Source organism: Cygnus atratus, chromosome 25 (assembly GCF_013377495.2).
Source record: "Cygnus atratus isolate AKBS03 ecotype Queensland, Australia chromosome 25, CAtr_DNAZoo_HiC_assembly, whole genome shotgun sequence".
Classification (NCBI taxonomy): Eukaryota; Metazoa; Chordata; class Aves; order Anseriformes; family Anatidae; genus Cygnus; species Cygnus atratus.
Window position 1 is genome coordinate 5,678,417 of NC_066386.1, and position 18,619 is coordinate 5,697,035.

At 66.7% G+C, this 18,619-nt stretch overlaps 2 protein-coding genes across 2 annotated transcripts; both read left to right on the forward strand.

Annotated features, from left to right (window-relative positions):
* Positions 1-68: 68 nt before the first annotated feature.
* On the forward strand, positions 69-9,591 carry ITGA2B (integrin subunit alpha 2b). Its single transcript, XM_035566950.1, has 32 exons — positions 69-114; positions 296-384; positions 2,478-2,563; positions 2,641-2,771; positions 2,847-2,944; positions 3,020-3,185; positions 3,260-3,309; positions 3,645-3,690; positions 3,830-3,958; positions 4,042-4,089; positions 4,255-4,298; positions 4,417-4,476; positions 4,742-4,794; positions 4,906-5,114; positions 5,394-5,576; positions 5,656-5,701; positions 5,779-5,883; positions 5,985-6,040; positions 6,134-6,285; positions 6,407-6,532; positions 7,073-7,143; positions 7,234-7,381; positions 7,504-7,590; positions 7,675-7,754; positions 7,878-7,952; positions 8,027-8,129; positions 8,202-8,354; positions 8,429-8,539; positions 8,627-8,740; positions 8,956-9,063; positions 9,146-9,268; positions 9,502-9,591. Exons 1-32 carry the CDS (start codon positions 69-71, stop codon positions 9,589-9,591), a joined length of 3,186 nt encoding a protein of 1,061 aa, XP_035422843.1.
* An 863-nt stretch (positions 9,592-10,454) lies between these two features.
* FAM171A2 (family with sequence similarity 171 member A2) lies at positions 10,455-18,505 on the forward strand. The gene is made up of 10 exons (XM_050715458.1): positions 10,455-10,515; positions 12,437-12,664; positions 14,176-14,268; positions 14,709-14,861; positions 14,945-15,121; positions 15,984-16,100; positions 16,210-16,336; positions 16,705-17,041; positions 17,129-17,877; positions 18,433-18,505. Exons 1-10 carry the CDS (start codon positions 10,455-10,457, stop codon positions 18,485-18,487), a joined length of 2,097 nt encoding a protein of 698 aa, XP_050571415.1. The 3' UTR covers positions 18,488-18,505.
* The last annotated feature ends 114 nt before the right edge of the window (positions 18,506-18,619 follow it).

The following is an 18,619-nucleotide window of genomic DNA, read 5'->3' on the forward strand; positions in this document are numbered from 1 at the left end:
GAAAATCCACCTTCATTTAGCGTTTTGCAGAAGAAAAACGTGCGACTCGGAATACATGAGGTGCGTGGATGACACCGGTGACTCTAACAGCTAATGAACGGCACCGCGTGGAAGGTGCTGGCTTTGGGAACGGTGTACTCGGGGAAGCAGCGGGGGCTTGCTGCATGCTCCTGGTCTTTACTAAGCAGCTACTTATAGGAATTGACACTGGAGGCTGTCTCAGGAGTGTCAGGAATTTGGGTTGTCTCCCACAGAGTGCAGAATTCCTTCCCCCCCCCCTTTTCTTACCCCCCAGGTTTGTACCAGGTGTGCAATCCATACCATCTTCTGCTGACAGAAGAACCTTTCAACCACCACCGTTCGCCACTGTACGCACAGGGCCAGGTGCTTTGGTTTGTAACTAATCTGTTGTGCCCACACCTCTCTGGTGGGGCGTGAGGGATTTCTGTTCCTTCCTGCATCCTTCCCTGGCGCTGGGTAATGCCAACCACGGGGGCTCTGAGGCCAACTCAAAGAGCTGCTGGCCCCGGGACCTGGGTTGGGTATTTTGGGTTCGGGTTCTCCTGCTGTTAGTGCAGGTTTGGGGCACGCCTGTGAACCGGTTCCACTTCCAGGCCCTGCCCCCATGGTTGGTTTTGGCGGCCCGGTTTTGGAGCAGGCGGCAGCGGCTGCTGCTCCTTCCCTCCCTCCTCTCCAGAAACACAGAACTGAGACCCAGGAGCAGACTGAAAGGATCGAAAACTCTGAGCTTCCTCGTTATTTGAACAAGAGCCTTTGCGTTTGGACAGGTCGGACTGAATCACAACGGTCAGAAAAGGGACTCAATTTCTTTGTAAATAATTAACAGAATACAGTATTAATGTTTCAGTGCTGAGCTTCATTAGCTTCTAGATTCAATATGCGTGTTCTGGCACCCTTCACACTGCAGTCAGGGTTTATTTTTTTTGTTTGTTTTTTGTTTTTGACTTCCGGAATAGTGCTAAAAATAATTAACCTATCATTACTTAACGAGCATAAACAGACTGTATTTAACTTTGTCACATAAGATATATATAAATATATATATATGCTGTAAAATGAGGGGAAAAAAACCTTTCTAATAAACCAATGATTTGTGGAAAAACGTGTGAAATGTCCTGAAGCTGCTGCTCACAGCGTAACACAGGGCTGTTGTTCTTGTGAAATGCCAGCGTTAGGTGCTTGCTTCATCTTCCCCTGGAGCAAAGTTCCTGCCTCTGGGACACCGTGGGCAGGGTATGTTGAGCCTGGCTGCAAGCGTGTGCTCCTGCTGTGCTTGGTGTCTGCCTGCCTAGCGCTGCTCCAAGGATGTCATTTTGGATTGGAGCCCCCAACCCCCCCAGTGCTCCACGCTCCCCTTCTGCTGTGAGCCACCCACCTGCTCCCAACGGGGCAGGGATGGGATCGGGGTTGTGCTTTTGGGCTGGAGTGGCAGCTTGCCTCGGGCCCCCTGTCTTTGTGCTGGGGGCTCTGTGCTGTGCCGTGCCCACCACTCGGTGTGCTGGTGGCAGAGCACAAAGACCAGCCCTGGGGCTTGCTGCTTTAGCAGCTTTGCCCGGGCTTTGCAAGCCCGAGTGTCAGAAACTTGCTGGGTCCTGATTCGGCTGAAGAGAAAAGAGGGGTTCTCCCCTTTCCCCTGCCCCAAGCCCCCGGTGTTGCTGGTGGTTGCACCAGGGCTGCGAGCTGCCCTTGCCTTGTCCCTCCCTCCTTGCTTGCCCCTGGAGCTGGAGGCCTGGATGAATGACAGCACCCAAATGTTGCAAGAAAGGGGAAATTAAGCACTTTGGGGGAGAGAACTGCAGTTGCCTTGGAGCAATCCTGTGGGGCTTTCTCCTGGCTCTAGGTGCTGACTGCAGCTGGCCTGGGCAGCATCCCCCGGTGTGGAGCAGCCCCCCTTGGGGGCCAGGGGAGACCAGGTGGGTTAAAGCAGTGAAAATCCCACAGCTGCTGGCTGGAGCTGCAGAGAGCCCCCGTCATGGCTCCCTCTGGCACCATCCCCAGGAGCCCTTTCACTGGGCTTCCCTCCTGGGGCGGCACGGGGATATTTTGGGTGCTGGGCAAGGGGAGATGCTTTGCTGGCATCCGTGTCCCCTGTGCCATCTCTGCTCCATCCGGCTGTGGAGGCGTTAAGTGTGGGGCTGAGGGGGCTCGGGGCCGAAGGATGTGGACACTGCGCTTCCACCGCAGCCGCCTGAGCCCCAAGATAGCGGGGACGGGCGGATGCCGCTGTCCCAAAGCAGGGCCAGCCCCGTCCCAACTGCCCAGCTGCGGGGTGGCCCTTCCTGCTGCGTCCCCCCAGATAAGAACAGGGATGGGGAATTCCAGATAGGGAAGCTCTGGGCTGCACCGGGCACATTTTGAGGCGAGCCAAGGAGGTGATGGGTGCTGCCTGCTGCGCTCCTGCCCTGCTGGGGGCCCTGCTGCTGCTCCGGGGGCTGTGCTGGGCCTCTGGCCCGGAGCTGCTCCACCCCCAGCCCACGGTGTACGAGGGGCCCCCTGGCAGCTACTTCGGCTTCTCCCTGGATTTCTACGTGACCAAGGACAGGTAGGGAGGGGCTATGGAGCTGGGTATGGACCCCGCTCGCCCCCGAGCCCTGACACCCGCTCCTCTGTGTGCCCCAGGACAAGCGTGGCAGTGGGGGCTCCCCGCGCCAACACCTCGCAGCCTGGAGTGGTCGAGCCTGGTGCTGTCTTCCTCTGTTCCTGGCCGCCTGAAGACCCCCCGTGTGACCCTGTCCCCTTTGACACTGCGGGTGCGTGCATGCTGCGGGACGATGCCGGGTGCTGCCACCACCACGGGGCCCATCCTGGCATGCCCGTTCTTCCAGGGGATGAGACGGAGACCAGTAGCTCCATGAAGCTCCATGTCTACAAGTCCAACCAGTGGCTGGGGGCCTCCGTGACCAGTTGGCATGGCACACTGGTGGTGGGTGCACGTGTGGGTGGGCACCCGTGGGTGCTGGCGGGGCGGGCGCCCACCTGTCCCCGTCCCCGTCCCCAGGCCTGCGCCCCGCTGCAGCACTGGAACGCCATCCAGGAGGACCTCGAGGCTTTCCGCACCCCAGTGGGTGCCTGCTTCATGGGAGCCGCAGGGCTGCGCCGCTTCGTCTGGTACTCGCCCTGCCGCAGCACCCAAATGGCCTCCGTCTACAAGGAGAACAAATACAGTGAGTGCGGGCGGGGGGCGGCGGGGGGCGGCGGGGGCCCCCCCGGCCGGCCTGACGCTGCCCTGTGCCCGCAGTCCTTGACCAGCGCTACTGCGAGTTGGGCTTCAGCGCGGCTGTCACCTCGGTGAGACGGGGAGCCCGGGGCGCCACGGGGATGGTACCGGGGATGCTCATGGGGATGTGCCCAGGGATGCCCCCAAGGATGCTCCTGGGGATGGTGATGGGGATGGTCCTTGGATGGTCCTGGGAATGTCCCCAGGGATGTCCCCATGGATGCCCCCAAGGATGCTCCTGGGGATGGTCCTGGGGGTGCTCGTGGGGACGCCTCTCAGAATGCTCTTGGGGGATGCTCCTGGGATACAGGAGGCCGTGACCAGGATGGAGCCCCTGTGCAGGGGGATGTAGGGATGCTGGGCTGGGGGTGTCCCAGGCGGGTGCTGAAGCTGGCTCTTCCCGCAGGATGGCATGCTGGCGCTGGGTGCCCCCGGCGGGTACTACTTCAGGGGTGAGTGCTGCCTGTCCGGGGGTACACCTGCCCCAGCACCCCTGGGTGGGCATGGCGGGATGGGGACACCCCTATAGGTGCCACCTGCTGTGCTTGGGGGGTGGGGAGCAGCGTGGCACCCCATCACTGGTGTCCCCAGGGCTCCTCTATTTGGGCAAATTGGATTCCATCCTCGCCCGCTTCCATGGCAAGTCCCTGGTTTGGATAGAGGGCCCCAGGCGCCCCACGGTAGAGCAGACATCCGTGGACTACGAGGACGGGTACCGGGGTGAGCAGTGGGTGGGGACAGCCCTGCCCCACGCCTGACTCATCCTGGAGACGGTGGGATCACTGGTGCCAATTTCCCTGCAGGGTACTCGGTGGCCGTGGGCGAGTTCGACGACAATCCCAAAACCAAGGGTAAGGCAGGGCCACCAGCACTGGGGTTCTGTGCACCCTGTGCTCGGGGTGCCCTCTGCTGCTTTGGGACACGGGTCCAGCTCCAGAGCCCTGTCCGTCCCCATGTCCCTGCCTGTGCCAGGGGTCTCTCCATGGTGGGGGCACTCAGGGTTCTTCCCCCTGCAGAGTACGTGGTGGGGGTCCCCAACAAAAGCAACACGACAGGCGAGGTGAGCAGTGCTGATGCCCAGCTGCATGGGGACAGGGATGTCCTGAGGTGGGGCACTGGGCACCCCGGGGGACATCAGGGATTGGGACAGCGATGGGGCCTGATGCTGCTCTGAGCAGGTGGAGATTTTCAGTGAGGGGATGAGCCTGCGCCGGATGCAGGGCATCGCCAGCGAGCAGGTACCCCCACTGCACCACCACCCTATAGCACCTGCTGCACCCTGCTGCATGGCACCACCACCCTATAGCTGCACCCGGCTCCATCGCACCATCACCCCATCACCTGCCCTACTTGCTCCCCTCACCCCAAAGCCTCCATCTGCCCCCGGTAACACCCCTGAACCACCCGCCCCATAGCACCCCATGCTCCCCGCTCTGCCCTTCTGGTCAGGGGGCCACCTGCGCCCCACAACCCAGGTACCATCCCCTCCCACCCCTTTCCCAGGTGGCTTCGTACTTCGGGCACACGGTGGCTGTGGCCGACATCAACGGGGACGGGTGAGGCCCCTGTGGGCGCAACACCTCCGGGTGCCACCCAACCATTGGGGGTGAGGTGGGGAGTGGGGGGGGGACGTACGGGGCTGCATCCTGACCTGGTGCTGGGTGCAGGCGGGATGACATTCTGGTGGGCGCCCCGCTCTACATGGAGCGGCATCCCGAGGGCAAGCTCTCCGAGGTTGGCCGCCTCTACCTGTACCTGCAGCGGGGACAGTGGTCCTTCGCCAAGCCCCCCCAGACCCTGACGGGCACCCACCCCTATGGCCGCTTCGCCTCCGCCATCGCCAGCCTGGGGGACCTGGACAAGGACGGCTACGGCGGTAAGCGCGGGGTGGTGGCAGGGGACAGGTGTGGTGGTGGTGGGGGGACACACGTGTGCCACCCCCGGTGCCCACCTTGATGCTGGGGGCACTGAGGCAGGAGCACCCGCTCTGTCCCAGTGCTCCCAGTGCCACCCTGCACCCCCCTTCCAGTGCCACCTCGGTGCCACCCCACCCTTGTCTGCCATCCTGCAGCCCCCTGGCCCCCACCCCACAACACCCCACCACTCCCTGCACCCAATGGCACCCGGTGGCCGCTTACGCCCCCTGCGTCCACAGATGTGGCGGTGGGCACCCCGTTTGGGGGTGACAGCGGCAGTGGGCAGGTCCTCATCTTCCGCGGGCAGAGGGAAGGGCTCGAGCCAGTGCCCACCCAGCGCCTCAACAGCCCCTTCCCTGGCCCCGCTGCCTTCGGCTTCGCCCTGCGCGGTGCCACGGACTTGGACGGCAACGGCTACATGGGTACGGCGTCACCGTATGTCCCCTGCATGCCGCCATAGTGCCACCCACCCTGCCACCGACACCCCGCTTGTGCCCACAGATCTGCTGGTCGGGGCTTTTGGGGCCGCCAAGGTGGCCGTGTACCGGTGAGTCCCCAGTGCGGGGCCGGGTGCTGCTGGCTCTGTCCCTTGACACCTGAGCTCCGCTGTCACCGGTGCCGCAGGGGACAGCCCGTGGTGGTGGCCCAGGCACAGCTGAGCGTCCCCAGTGGGCTGAACCCTGAGAAGATGGCGTGTGTCCTGCCCGACTCCGACACCCACGTCAGCTGGTGAGCAGCATGGTGGGGACACCGCCAGTGGGGACACCACCATGAGGGACACCTCCATGGGGACAGGTCTCTGAGCACCCATGGGTGCTGTCACTTTGCAGCTTCCCCGTGGTGCTGTGTGTCAGCGTGACGGGTCAGAACATCCCCCAGAGCATCCGTAAGTGCCCGGCACAGGGCTGGCATCCCCCTCCCCGGGGGTGGCACCGGGCACCTCCACGGTGTCACCGTCACCCGCTGTCACCTCCGCCAGGCCTTGATGCCGAGCTGCAGCTGGACCGGCTGAAGCAGAAGCTGTCCAGGAGGGTGCTCCTGCTGCAGGGCCACCAAGCATCCTGGCACCGGATGCTGGTGCTGGCCGTGGGGACGTCCCCGCTCTGCCACAACCTCACTGCCTACCTGCGGGTATGGGGACGGTGCCACTGGGCTGGCACACATGGGGAGGGGGACAGCGGTGCCCTGGGCCAAGAGGGTTGGGGACCACCTGCCCCGTGCCTGGGGTGTCATCGCATGGTGGTGTCCCCAGGACAAGGCTGACTTCAAGGACAAGCTGAGCCCCATCGTCACCAGCCTCAGCCTGGCACTGGCCTCGTCACCGGGTGCCCAGGGGCTGGGGCTGGTGCTGTACGGGGACACCCTGGTGCAAGCGCAGGTAGGGCCCGGTGGGGACACTGCTGGGGACAGCCACCACCAGCCCCCGGGGCGCGCACAGCTCCGGTGTCAGGCTGGGGCTGTGCTATGCTCCAACCCCACGGCCCCCACCCTTTCCCTGTGTCTGTCCCTGGGACATGGCCCTGTCCTCAGCACCACCCTGGGATGTCCCCACTGTCACCCCTGCTGTCCCCAGTGCCTCCCTGAGATGTCCTCCCTGTCCCCCTTGTGGTCCCCAGTCCCTGCCCAGGATGTGCCCCCTGTCCCTCCCACTGTCCCTGCTCCAACCTCAGGTTGTCCCCCCTGTCCCCACCCTGTCCCCACTCCCTCCCTGGGATGCCCCCCCCTCCTTGTTCCCCCGCTGTCCCCACTCCCTTCCTAGGACATACGCCATGCCCACCCCATTGTCCCCTCTCCCTCCGTGGGATGTCCCCCCCGTCCCTGCACTCTCCCCTCTCCCTCCCTGGGCTGTCCCCCTCTGTCCCCACTCCCTCCCCACCTCCCCCCGCTGCCGCCCCCACCTCCCCCTGCCCCGGCCCAGACCCACATCGTGCTGGAGGACTGCGGGGAGGACAACGTCTGCGTCCCTGACCTCAGCCTCGCCGCCCACACGTGAGCACACGCGGGGGCCACCCTGGGGGGGGTCCAGTCCCTGTCCCTGTCCCCCCCCCACCCCGGTGCTGAGCCCTGCCGGGTCCCCAGGCCAGGCACCCGCCTGCTGATCGGGGCTGAGAACGTGGTGTGCCTGCACGCCCGTGCCACCAACGCGGGTGAAGGTGCCTTCGAGGCCGAGCTGCGGGTGCAGCTCCCAGAGGACACCTACTACCAGAAAGCCCTCAGTAACATCCAGGTAGGTGCTGGGGCGGGGGGGGGGGGGGATAAGCCCTGCCCTTGGTGCAGGGGGGGCACCTGCAGCAGGGGCTGTGCCATGTCCCCGCCGTGTTGCTCCTCCCTGTGCCACCGCAGGGGCAGGAGAAGCTGAGCTGCATCCCCAGGAAGGAGAACGGGAGCCGCGTGGTGCTCTGCGAGTTGGGCAACCCCATGAAGGCAGGCGCCCAGGTGTGGGCTGTGGGTCACCCGCTGCCACCCACTGCCACCCACTGCCACCCACCGTCACTCACTGTCACCCTCCCTGCCCTGCAGATCACTGTGGACATGGAGCTGAGCGTGACTGGGCTGGAGGATGTGGGCGATGCCATCACCTTCCAGCTCCAGCTCAGGAGGTGACACTGTGGCCAGGCTGCTTGTGCCCATGCTCAGTGTGTCCCCAAACCTTGGGGGGGCAGTGTGTGTGTGTGGGGGGGCAGTGTCACCCTGCCCACTCTCACCCCCCCGTGTCCCAGCAGCAAGAACAGCCCCACCAGTGCGGTGGTGACGGTGGTGGTGCCCGTGGAGGCGCAGGCGGCGATGGAGCTGCGAGGGTGAGGGTCTGTGGGACATGGCAGGGGGACACCGGGGTACGGGGGGGTGACACTGACCCCACTATTGCCACCAGGAAGTCCCTGCCCACCACCATGGTGCTGCCCACGAGCTGGCACGGGGCGGAGGGCAGCCGCCGGCTGGAGGACCATGGCATCCGCGTGGAGCACGTCTACCAGGTAGGGCGCAGCACCCAAGGGTGCCACCTGAGGCCACTTGTCACCCACTGCCACCTCACTGTCCTCCCCCAGCTCCACAATAAGGGCCCGGCCACCGTCACCAATGTCAGCCTGCGCCTCGACGTCCCCACTGAGATCAATGGCCGCATCCTGTTCTACCTGCTGGAGCTGGGCACCGAGGGTGGCATCAGCTGCGCCCAGCCACCCGACCTCAATCCCAAGCAGGTGGGACACGATGGGGGGACAGCACCCATCCGGTGGGTGCTGGGGAGGCTGAGGGTGTCCCCTTCTCCTTCCAGCTGGAAATGCCCCAACCCACAGGCGTGGGACCCCGCAACGGCACCCACCGGCGGGAGCGCAGGGAGGCGGGTGAGCCGGTGGCCATGGCGCTGGAGAAGCCCATCCCTGTGGTGAGCAGGCGCTCCCTGTGGGACTGCAGCCCCGCAGGGGCCTTGGGGACAGCGTAGGGGCAGGGGTGACACCCGCTGTGCCCGCAGGACTGTGGCAATGCCACCTGTGTGGAGGTGACGTGCTGGGCACCCAGCCTGGCCAAGGACCAGCGGGTGCTGGTGAGCGTCCGCGCCCTGCTCTGGATGGACACCTTGCAGCAGGTAGTGGCACCCGCGGGGGACAAGGATGTGCTGGGGTGGCACCGTGTCCCCCTGGTGTCCCCGTGGAGCCGTGCCACGTCCCCATACATCCCAGGGACCTGTGGAAAGCACCCATGGGGACACCAGGCGTGGGGACGCAGGTGCCCCTTTGGCTATTTGGCACCTCTCTTGCTGTGTCCCCATGCATCCCCGTGTGTCCCCATGTCTGTCCCCAGCGGGAACACCTCTTGAAGCAATTCCTCGTCCAGTCACGGGGCTTCTTCAACACCTCAGCCATGCCCTACCGTGTCCGGCCCCACGCCCTGCCCACCGGCAAGGCCGAGGTATGGCTGTCATGGTCAAGGGGGGAGTGACAGCCAGTGCCAGCGGTGGCCCCGGTGGTGGCACCCCCCTGTCCCTCTGCAGGCTGCCACTGAGGTGATGCGCGCCAGCCCCGATGGCAAGCGGGACGTGCCGGTGTGGTGGGTGGTGCTGGGCGTCCTTGCGGGGCTCCTGCTCCTCACCCTCCTCATCCTCCTCATGTGGAAGGTGAGCGTGTGTGTGTTGGGTGGGGACACACGACACAGCGCTGCCGGGCACCCCTGGGGACACCTGGGGAGGGCGGTGGCCCGGTGACACCCCGCCATTGCGGTGGGACCCCAACGGCAACAGAAGGGACCGGAGAAATGGGGACCCCTGGGGAGGGGGCTGTGGGCATGGGGTGGGGGCGATGCTGGGAGGGGGTCCCCGAGGGTGGGGGTGTCACCATGTCCCTCTTCCAGATTGGCTTTTTCAAGAGGACCCGGCCACCCATGGAGGAGGACACGCAGGAGCCGGGACAGGCCCGGGAGATGGGGGGCACCCAGAGCTAGGGAGGACCCCGGGGTCCCCTGCACCCTCTGCACCCCCACCCCACAGCCCTGGCCCTGCCCCGATGTCCTCGGCACCCATGGGTGCCCATGGTGCTTGTCACCCTCCCGCTGCCCCTGGACAATAAATCCTAGCACCCGTGGGGTGACGTGGGGTGCCACAGCAGCGTTGGGGGGGGGGGACACAGGACACTCGGTGGGCATGCACAGGGACAGGGGGCGCCCAGCGGGTGCCGGGGTGCCCAAGGGTGGCGTGGATGGGTGTCACTGGGGGGTGCCGGGGTTGGGAGAGGGTCGTGGGGGTGCTGGGGGGGGGGGGGGGAGGTGGGGCAGGGGGTGGGATGCTGCTGCTGGGACTGGGGAGTGGTGCCGGTAACGGGGGTCGGGACCAGGGGCTGGTGCAGAACCGAGGGTCGGTGCTGGGACCCGGGGACTGGGACTAGGGGCCGGTGCCGGTAACGGGGTTCGGTGCCGGGACCAGGGGGTTGGTGCCGGTACCAGGGGGCCGTGCCGGTACCGGGGCTCGCTGCCGGTCCTGGGGACCGGGACTAGGGGTCGGTGCCGGGACCGGGGGTCGGTGGCGGTCCCGGGGTCCGGGACTAGGGCTCGGGGCAGTGCCGGGGGTCGCAGCCGGCCCCTCTCTACTCAGCCCCGAGTCACCGCCGCCCTCCCGTGCCCGTCTCCCCCTCCCCATCTCCACCCGGTGCGGGCAGGCGGCGGTGCCCGGCGGCACCGGCAGGTGGAGCCCGGTCCCCGCGGCTGAGCCGAGCCGAGCCGAGCCGAGCCGAGCCGGGCTGGGCGGGGCGGGCCGGGCCGGGCCGTGCCGGGCCGGGCCGGGCATGGCGGGGTAAGGGCGCGGAGGCACCATGCGGCCCCCCCGCCTCCTGCCGCTGCTGCTGCTGCTGGTGGCCGGCCGCGGGGCGCGGGGCGCGGCGGAGCCGGGGGCGCTCGGTGAGTGCGGCCTTTGTGTGCGCGGCGGCGGGGCCGGGGCCAGCCCCCCCCCACCCCGTTATCCTCCCCCCACGCCCCCCAACATCCTGCCCCCCCCCCCCCCAGCATCCCCCTCCTCATCCGTCTGTCCGTCCCCCACCGGCCGTCTGTCCGCCCCCCCCTCCCCCCATCTGTCCGCCCATCCCACCTGCGGGGGTGTCGTGTTTGGGGGGGGGAGCACCCCCCGGGTGCATGGGGGGGGGGGGTCGCAGTGTTGGGGTGGGGGGACTGGTAGCACCCGTGGGGCTGTTGGGGGGTGGTGGTGGCTCTGGGCGGTGCTGGGGGTGTGTGATGGTGGGGGGGGGTCCCAAGGGCAGGGTGGGGGGTATTTTTGGTAGGGGTTGGGGTGAGCCCCATAGCGGGCACCTCCGGTAGGCAGGGTGGAGCTGGGGGCGCTGGGTGTCACCGTGGGGTCCCTGCGGCCCCCCATGACCCCTCCCCGCACCACAAACCCACCCACCAGGGTGAGGGGTGCCCGTGGGGCTGAGATGGTTGGCAAGGGTTGGGGGGGGGCAGGATGTGGTGTCCCTGACCCCCACCCAGCCAGCATCACCCGCGCCCATCCCTGTGCCACCCTGGCTGGGAGGTGGTGACGGGGGCACGGGGCCCGGCACCGGCGTGGGGAGAGCCATGGGGGCTGCGGGGCCGTACTGGGAGGAATGGGGGGGGGAGGGGCACCAGTGTGGCCGTGCCACCCGGTGGGGCCCCTTCGTGAGTGGGCAACGCTGCCATGCTCACGGCTGGGGGGGACACGTGGGCCCCCCGCTCCCGAGGACACCGTTGGTGCCAGCTGTCCCCCGGCAGCTGCGGGTGGCCGGCACGTGGCCGCGGGGACATTCCTGCTGCCCCGCGGGTGCCGGCTGTCCCTGGTATTTGTGCACCCCCCCACTGGACCCCCATGCTTATTCTCCCCCCCCACTCAATCAGGCGCATCGCCGGAGCAGCTGCTGCGAATTCCTCCCCTCGCCCACATCTGGGCAACATCTGGGCGGGGGGCGGCTGCTCCCTGCCGCGGGGGCTTTCGGGGGGCAGGATGCTGCCGGGGGGGGCCACAGGGTCCCAAAAGCGCCCGGGGCGGGCGGGATGAACGAGGTCGTTGCCTGGGCGACAGCGCCCGAGCCGGGCGGGCTGCCAAGGGCTGCGGGCTCATGCGCAGGCGGCCGGCGGCACGGGGGGGGGGGGGCGTGGAGAGCGGGTCCCCCCCCCGGCTCTGCCGACCCTGCCCCATACCCGTGCCACCTGGGAACCCTGGAGCGTGGTGGCAGGGGCAATAGACCCCCCTCTGTCTGCATCGGGTGGGCATGAAAATGGGCAGGGGGTGGTGGCCGTCACCCTGCGGTGGCCGGGACCTGTGGGGTTGGCAGCTGCCACCCCATATCAGTGGGCCCGGGGACCTGCCGGGATGGTGGCCAGCACCTTGCTGGGGTGGTAGCCGTGACCTTACTGGGATGGTGGCCGCCACCCTGCTGGAGTGCTGCCCATGACCTGCTGGGGTGGGTCCAGCACCTTACTGGGATGGTGGCCACCACGCACCTGGGGTGCTGCCCGTGAGCCCCTTTGGGATGGGTCCAGCACCTGGCTGAGATGGGTTTCACCACCCTGCCAGGAGGGTGCCCACGACCTGCTGGGATGGGTCCACCAGCACCTTGCTGGGCTGGGTCCTAGCACCCTGCTGGGGTGGTGCCCCTGACCCCATGGGGTGGTACCTGCGACCTTACTGGGGTGGCGCCCACCACCCCAAGCAGGATGCCGCCCACCACCCACCAGGATGCCACCCCACCCCGTGCCACGCCGGCAGGGTCATGCCCGCACCCACCACGTCCTGTCCCCGTCCCCCCCACCCCGCGTGTCCCCACAGAGGTGCTGCTGAAGGTGCAGGTGTATGAGAGCGGGGCGCTGGCCCCGCTGGCCCAGGCCACCCTGGAGGTTTTTGGCAACCGCAGCTCGCTGGCCACCGGCACCACCGACCACGAGGGCGCTGGTGTCCTGCCCCTCGCCTACCGCCTGGGCTCCTGGGTCCTCGTCACCGCCACCCGCCGCGGCTACGTCACCGCCTCCGTGCCCTGGCGTGTCACCAAGCTGCCGTGTGAGTGATGGGGACCCCAGCCCCTTGGAGAGGGGGGGGGCTCTGAGATCTTATGGTGGGACCCGATTGCTTAACAGGGGGCTCTGAGCATCTATAGGGGACCCCAGCCCCTTACTGGGGGGGGTCTGTCACGTATAGGAGACCCTAGTCCCTTACCGGGGGTCTCTGAGCCCTTTTAGGGGACCCCAATCCCTTAATGGGGGGCTCCGGCATCTTGTGGGTGGAACCTGGACTCTTACTGGGAGGTTCTGAGCCCTTGTGATGGGCCCCCAGTCCCTTAATGGGGGATCCTAGTTCCTTACTGGGAGTCTCTGGGCCCTTATGGGATCCCTTACAAGGGGGCCCTGATGCTTTACAGGAGGCCCCGATCTCTTATAGGAGACTCAGATCCCTAAGTGGGGGGCTCAGATACCTTATAGGGGACCCCAGCCCCTTACTGGAGAACCCTGATTCCTTACTGGGGGGCTCAGAGCCCTTATGGGGGACCATGAGTCTTCACTGTGGGAGCTGATCCCTTACTGGGGGACCTGGTTCTATACTGGGGGCCTCAATCCCTTATGGGGGGGGGGGGGGGGGCGTGATGCCTTAATGGGGACCCTTGCTTCTCCAGTACTGGGGGGCTCCAATTCCTTACTAGGTTCCTTGCTGGGTGCCCTTGATCCTTTATTAGGACACCAGTTCCTTACTGGGACCCCAGTCCCTTTCCAGGGCACCCAAAGAGCTTTTGGGGGGTGGTCTCTTAGGGAGAGGAATTTTGGGGGTCTGGCCCTTGGGGCTCAGCATGGGTGGCCCTGATGGGTGATGTGGCACAGCGGGGGTGCGGCCGTGTCCTGGTGGCCCTGACGTCCCCTGGGGGGGGCACCCTGGGCTCGGCGCCAGCCCATGGCCCCTGGGGCCTCTGCGTTGTGGAGGGGGGGCAGCGCTGGGCGGCGTCGATGTGGTGACCTTGCTGGGGGGCCAGGACGAGTGGGAGCGCTCAGCCAGGGGGCGCGGGGGTGGGGAGGGGACTGGGATGAGATGGGGTGCAAGGATGGGGTGTTGGGGGTGTAAAAGGGTGGGGAGCACTGAGGGCTTGGGGTGTGCAAGGATCGATGTGCCTGTGGTAGTGCCAGGATTGAGGTGTGCGAGGATCGGGGTGTGTGTGGGTTGTGCAGGAATTAGGGTGCTCGGGGCATGCAGGGCTTACGGGCGTGCAGGGGGTGTGCCAGGATCGGGGTGTGCCGGGACTAGGGACGTGCATGGGGTGCCCCCCAGCCTGCCGCGTGCCACCGCCCGTCCCCGCTGTCCCCGTCCCCACGTCGCGGCAGTTGCTACTCTATTTTTACCCCTCCCCAGCCGCAGCCTATTTTGGGCTCTGCTGGAGGCCTCCAAGGGGGGGGTCACCCCCCAGTGCCTGTTGGGACTGATCCTGCCCCCTCCTCCTCTTCCTCCCCAACCCTGTCACAGGCGGGGTGCTGTGGGGAGGTGTCCGGGGGGGCTCCCCCACCCATCACCACGTCCCTCCTCCGCAGTGTACGCCTCCGTCAGCCTCTACCTGCTCCCGGAGCGCCCCGCCACCCTCATCCTCTACGAGGACCTGGTGCAAATCCTGCTGGGCTCCCCAGGTGAGTGGGGGCATCCTATAGCTGCCTATGGGAGGGGCCACGGGCCCCAGCCATCCTATAGCTGGCTATGTGGGAGCTCCCAGAGATCCTATAGCTGGCTATGGGGGGGACACCAGCCCCAGACATCCTATAGCTGGATATCGGAGGGACACCAAGCCTCTTCCCAGCACCCCCAGGTATCCTATAGCTGGTTATCGAGGGAGCCACCAACCCCCAGACATCCTAAAGCTGGCTGGGGGCGTGGGGCACCAACCACCTCTAGCACACCCAGACATACCCAGATGTCCTGTAGCTGGCTATGGGGTGCCACCAACCCCCAGAACTACCAGACATCCTATAGCTGGCTATGGGGCCACCAACACCCCGACATCCTACATCTGGTTATGCTGTGTGTGTGTGGGGGGACATCACTTGCCCGTCCCCCCTTCTTGTCCCCGCAGGCGCCCGGGGCCAGCCGTGGGTGCAGTTCCAGAGGCGGGCGGCGCGCCTGCCCCGCAGCTCCACGTACAGCCAGCTCTGGGCATCGCTGACGGCCGCCACCGCCCCGCGGGACCTGCGGAGCTTCCCTGCCTTCCTGGGGGCTGAGCACAACGGCAGCGGTACGGGGTGGCCAGGGGGGAGCGGGGAGCCTTGGTGCCCCATCCGCTCACCTGCCCCATCCCCTGCATCCCTGCAGCCAATGCCACCTGGCTGGAGCTGGCGCCCGTGGCGGCCCTCAGTGTTCACCTCTTCACGGGGAACGGCACTGAGGTGCAGCTCTCCGGCCCCGTCCATCTGTCCATCCCACTGCCCCCCGACACCGGCACCCTGGTGGCCACCAGCGTGCCCGCCTGGAGGTTTGACCCCAAGAGTGGTGAGCGCTGGATGGGGACGCTGAGATGCAGAGGGGAGTGGGGTGGGGGACACTAGTATTGATGGCCATGGGTGGGATGGGTTTGGGTGGTGACAGCCGTGGGTGAGATGAATTTGTGTGGTATTGGCTATGGGCAAGATGAGTTTGGGTGGTATTGGCCATGGGTGAGATGAATTTGGGTGGTACTGGCCATGGGTGAGATGAGTTTGGGTAGTATTGGCCATGGGTGAGATGAGTTTGGGTAGTATTGGCCATGGATGAGATGAATTTGGGCGATTACATCCCTTTGTGAGATGAACTTGGATGGATGAGCCATGGGTGACATGAGTTTAGGCGATGATGGCCATGGGTGAGATGAGTTTGTTTGGTAATGACCATGGGTGACACAATGGGGCTTTGACTGACCTGCTCTAGTGGGAGGTGTCCCTGCGCATGGTGGGGGAGGGTGGAATTAGGTGACCTTTAAGGTCCCTTCCAACCCTAACAATTCTGTGATTCAGTGAGTTTGGGTGGTGATGGCCATGGACAGATGAGTTTGGGAGGTGATGGCCATGGGTGAGATGAGTTTGGGTGGTGATGGCCATGGACAGATGAGTTTGGGAGGTGATGGCCATGAGTGAGATGAGTTTGGGTGGTGATGGCCATGGGTGAGATGAGTTTGGGTGGTGATGGCCATGGACAGATGAGTTTGGGAGGTGATGGCCATGGATGAGATGAGTTTGGGTGGTGATGGCCATGGGTGAGATGAGTTTGGGTGGTGATGGCCATAGGTGAGATGAGTTTGTGGGTCTCAGCCTGCTAGGGGAGTCACCTGGGAATGTGGACAGAGCCACATGGTGATGCTGGGTGCTCGTCCCTGCAGGGCTGTGGGTCCGCAACGGGACGGGGCTGATCCGCAAGGAGGGCCGGCAGCTGTACTGGACCTTTGTCTCCCCCCAACTGGGGTACTGGGCAGCAGCTCTGCCCTCTCCTAGCACAGGTAGGAAGGAGCCCCTGCACCCCTGAGGCTGAGCACTCCATGGGGAGGGGGGAGCACCCATGGGAGACGTGGGCTGGGCCATGTCTGACCCTGGTGTGCCCCCCCCCAGGGCTGGTGGCGATGGCTGCGGGCATGAAGGACATCACCGCCTACCACACCATCTTCCTGCTCACCATCCTGGGCGCGCTGGCCCTGCTCGTCCTCACCCTACTCTGCCTCCTCATCTACTACTGCAGGTCAGCACCGACCCCCTGGCACCTCCACCTGCCTGGCACCCCCAGATGTCCTACATCTGCCTATGGGGGCCACCAACCCTCAACATCCCCAGATGTCCACCTGGCTATGGGGGCCACCAACTCCCAGGAGTGCCAAATGTCCTACACCTGGCTATGGGGGTGGGAGGGGGGGCACCAGCCCTCAGCACCCCCCAGATGCCCTACACCTGGCTGTGGGGACCACCAGCCCCCAGCAGTCCCACAGCTGGTGGACCCCCATCTAGCAGCCTCCAGCCGGTCATGGAGGCTGGTGGGGTTGGGCCACAGGACCCCAGTGCCACCATGCTGTCAGGCTGGTCGTCACCCTGGTGCCACCGCTGTCCCCACAGGCGGCGATGCCTGAAGCCGCGGCAGCAGCACCGCAAGCTGCCGCTCTCGGGGACCTTGGACGCCTCCAAGCGGGACCAGGCCACCTCCATGTCGCAGCTGAACCTCATCTGCAGCAGCCACCTAGAGACGGCGTCCTCGGGGGGGGACACCGAGGCGCACACCCCCGTCCTCAAGTCCTCCTTCGCTGCCTCCCGTGACTTCGACAGCTCCCGTGAGGACTTCTTCAAGCAGGTCCCGGCCCCCCCAGCCCCCCCAGCACCCGCCAGCACTCTGGGGCGCCGCCGTGTCCCCCGGGAGGACTTCGGCCGCCCGGGCGAAGCCTTTGGCCTCGCGGCCGCCCGCTCAACAGAGGGGCTGGTGCCACCTCCGCTGGATGACTACCAGCGGGGCCACCCCCCGGCCCCCCGCCCCGAGCCCTTCGAGCGGCCAGCGGGGGGGGACCTGCCACCCACTGAGCCGCTGCCGCCGCCGCCACCGCCGCCGCGGCCACCCTCGCTGGGCCAGCCGGGCCAGCTCATCCTCTGCGGCCCCCTCGACGGCGGCCAGGAGGACGTGTACCGCGGCGTGGTGCCCACCCTGCTCATCCCCGCCCGCTACATGCGCCTGGACGGGGCGCCCGAGGGGACCCCCCAGCCGGACGGGGGTGGCCCGGCGGTGACAGCGGCAGCGGCGGCGGCGGTGACCGGTCCCCCTCCCGTGGCGGCGGCGGCCCCCGGGGGGGCCCCGGTGGCCATCCCGGTGCTGCTGAACGAGTCGGCGGTGGCGCAGCTCAACGGGGAGCTGCAGGCTCTGGCGGAGCAGAAGCTGCTGGCGCCGCGCGCCTGGTTCGTCTCGCTGGACGGCCGTGCGTCCCACGTCCGCCACTCCTACATCGACCTGCAGGGCGGCGACAGGGGGCCCCTGCCCCGCGCCCGGCCCCCCCGTGCCCCCCCCTCGCCCGAGGACAGCGCCCTGGCCCCACTGCTGGGCGGCCCCCAGGGGCGGCGGGGGGCCGGGGGGAGCGGCGGCGGCGGCGGCAGCACCCGCAGCAGTGCCAGCGAGCCCCCCCGTGACTCCCCCAGCAGCCCCGAGGACGAGGCGGGCGAAGGGGGCGAAGGGGGGGACGAGGCGGGCGACCGCAAGAGCCCCTGGCAGAAGAGGGAGGAGCGGCCGCTGATGGTCTTCAATGTCAAGTAAGCGTGGCCCTGGACCTGTTTCTGGGCCTGTCCTCATCCCCATCCTGGTCCCCGTCCCCATCCCCACCTCCGTCCTTGCCCCGGGGAGGTGGGGACACCCCAGGACCCTGCAGTGGCAGCAGGGACGTGGTGACGCTGGGCACGACCCAACTGTGCTTCCACCCCCCCCCACCCTGATCCCATACCGGCCCCATCCCATGTCCCTGACCCTGTCCCCGAGCCCCCTCCCCTTCCCTGTGAGGCCACCTGTATCCCTCCAGGCATTGTGTGTCGTCCCGCCCCTCCCCCCCCCCCAGCATGGGGTCCTGCTGCCCTGCCCCCCCCCCCCCCCCCCCAGGTGCCTTCCCCAGAGGGGTGCCAGGTGCCCCCCCATGCCCACTGCCCCCCCCCCCCCCCTTTGCCATGACACTGCCGTGTGTACGTGGGGGTGGGCAGCAGGTTAGTACCGCCCCCCCCCCCCCCCCCACGCTGGGGTGGACCCCCATGATGACACCTGCATGTGCCCCCCCCCCGCCCCAGCACTGAAATGTGTCCCTCCTTGTGTCCCCACAGGGCGGGGGGGGCCGGCAGCGCCCCCCGGGCCAGCGGCACCTCAAAGCTGGCATAGGAGCTGGGGGGGGGGGGGCACCATCGCCCCCCCCATTTGCCCCCCCAGCCCTCTGCTTTGGATTTTATTTGTCTTTCTAAATGTTTTATACGGGGCAAGGCAGAAGAAGGGCGAGCAGGGCCGTGCCTGCAG

Coding starts and splice junctions, on each gene's coding strand:
- ITGA2B (XM_035566950.1), top strand. CDS start 69: ATGACACCGGTGACTCTAACAGCTAATGAACGGCACCGCGTGGAAG. Junction 2,945..3,019: donor GTTGGCATGGCACACTGGTG/GTGGGTGCACGT, acceptor CCCCGTCCCCAG/GCCTGCGCCCCGCTGCAGCA. Junction 7,755..7,877: donor TTCCAGCTCCAGCTCAGGAG/GTGACACTGTGG, acceptor GTGTCCCAGCAG/CAAGAACAGCCCCACCAGTG.
- FAM171A2 (XM_050715458.1), top strand. CDS start 10,455: ATGCGGCCCCCCCGCCTCCTGCCGCTGCTGCTGCTGCTGGTGGCCGGC. Junction 10,516..12,436: donor GGCCGGCCGCGGGGCGCGGG/GCGCGGCGGAGC, acceptor GTGTCCCCACAG/AGGTGCTGCTGAAGGTGCAG. Junction 17,878..18,432: donor CTGATGGTCTTCAATGTCAA/GTAAGCGTGGCC, acceptor GTGTCCCCACAG/GGCGGGGGGGGCCGGCAGCG.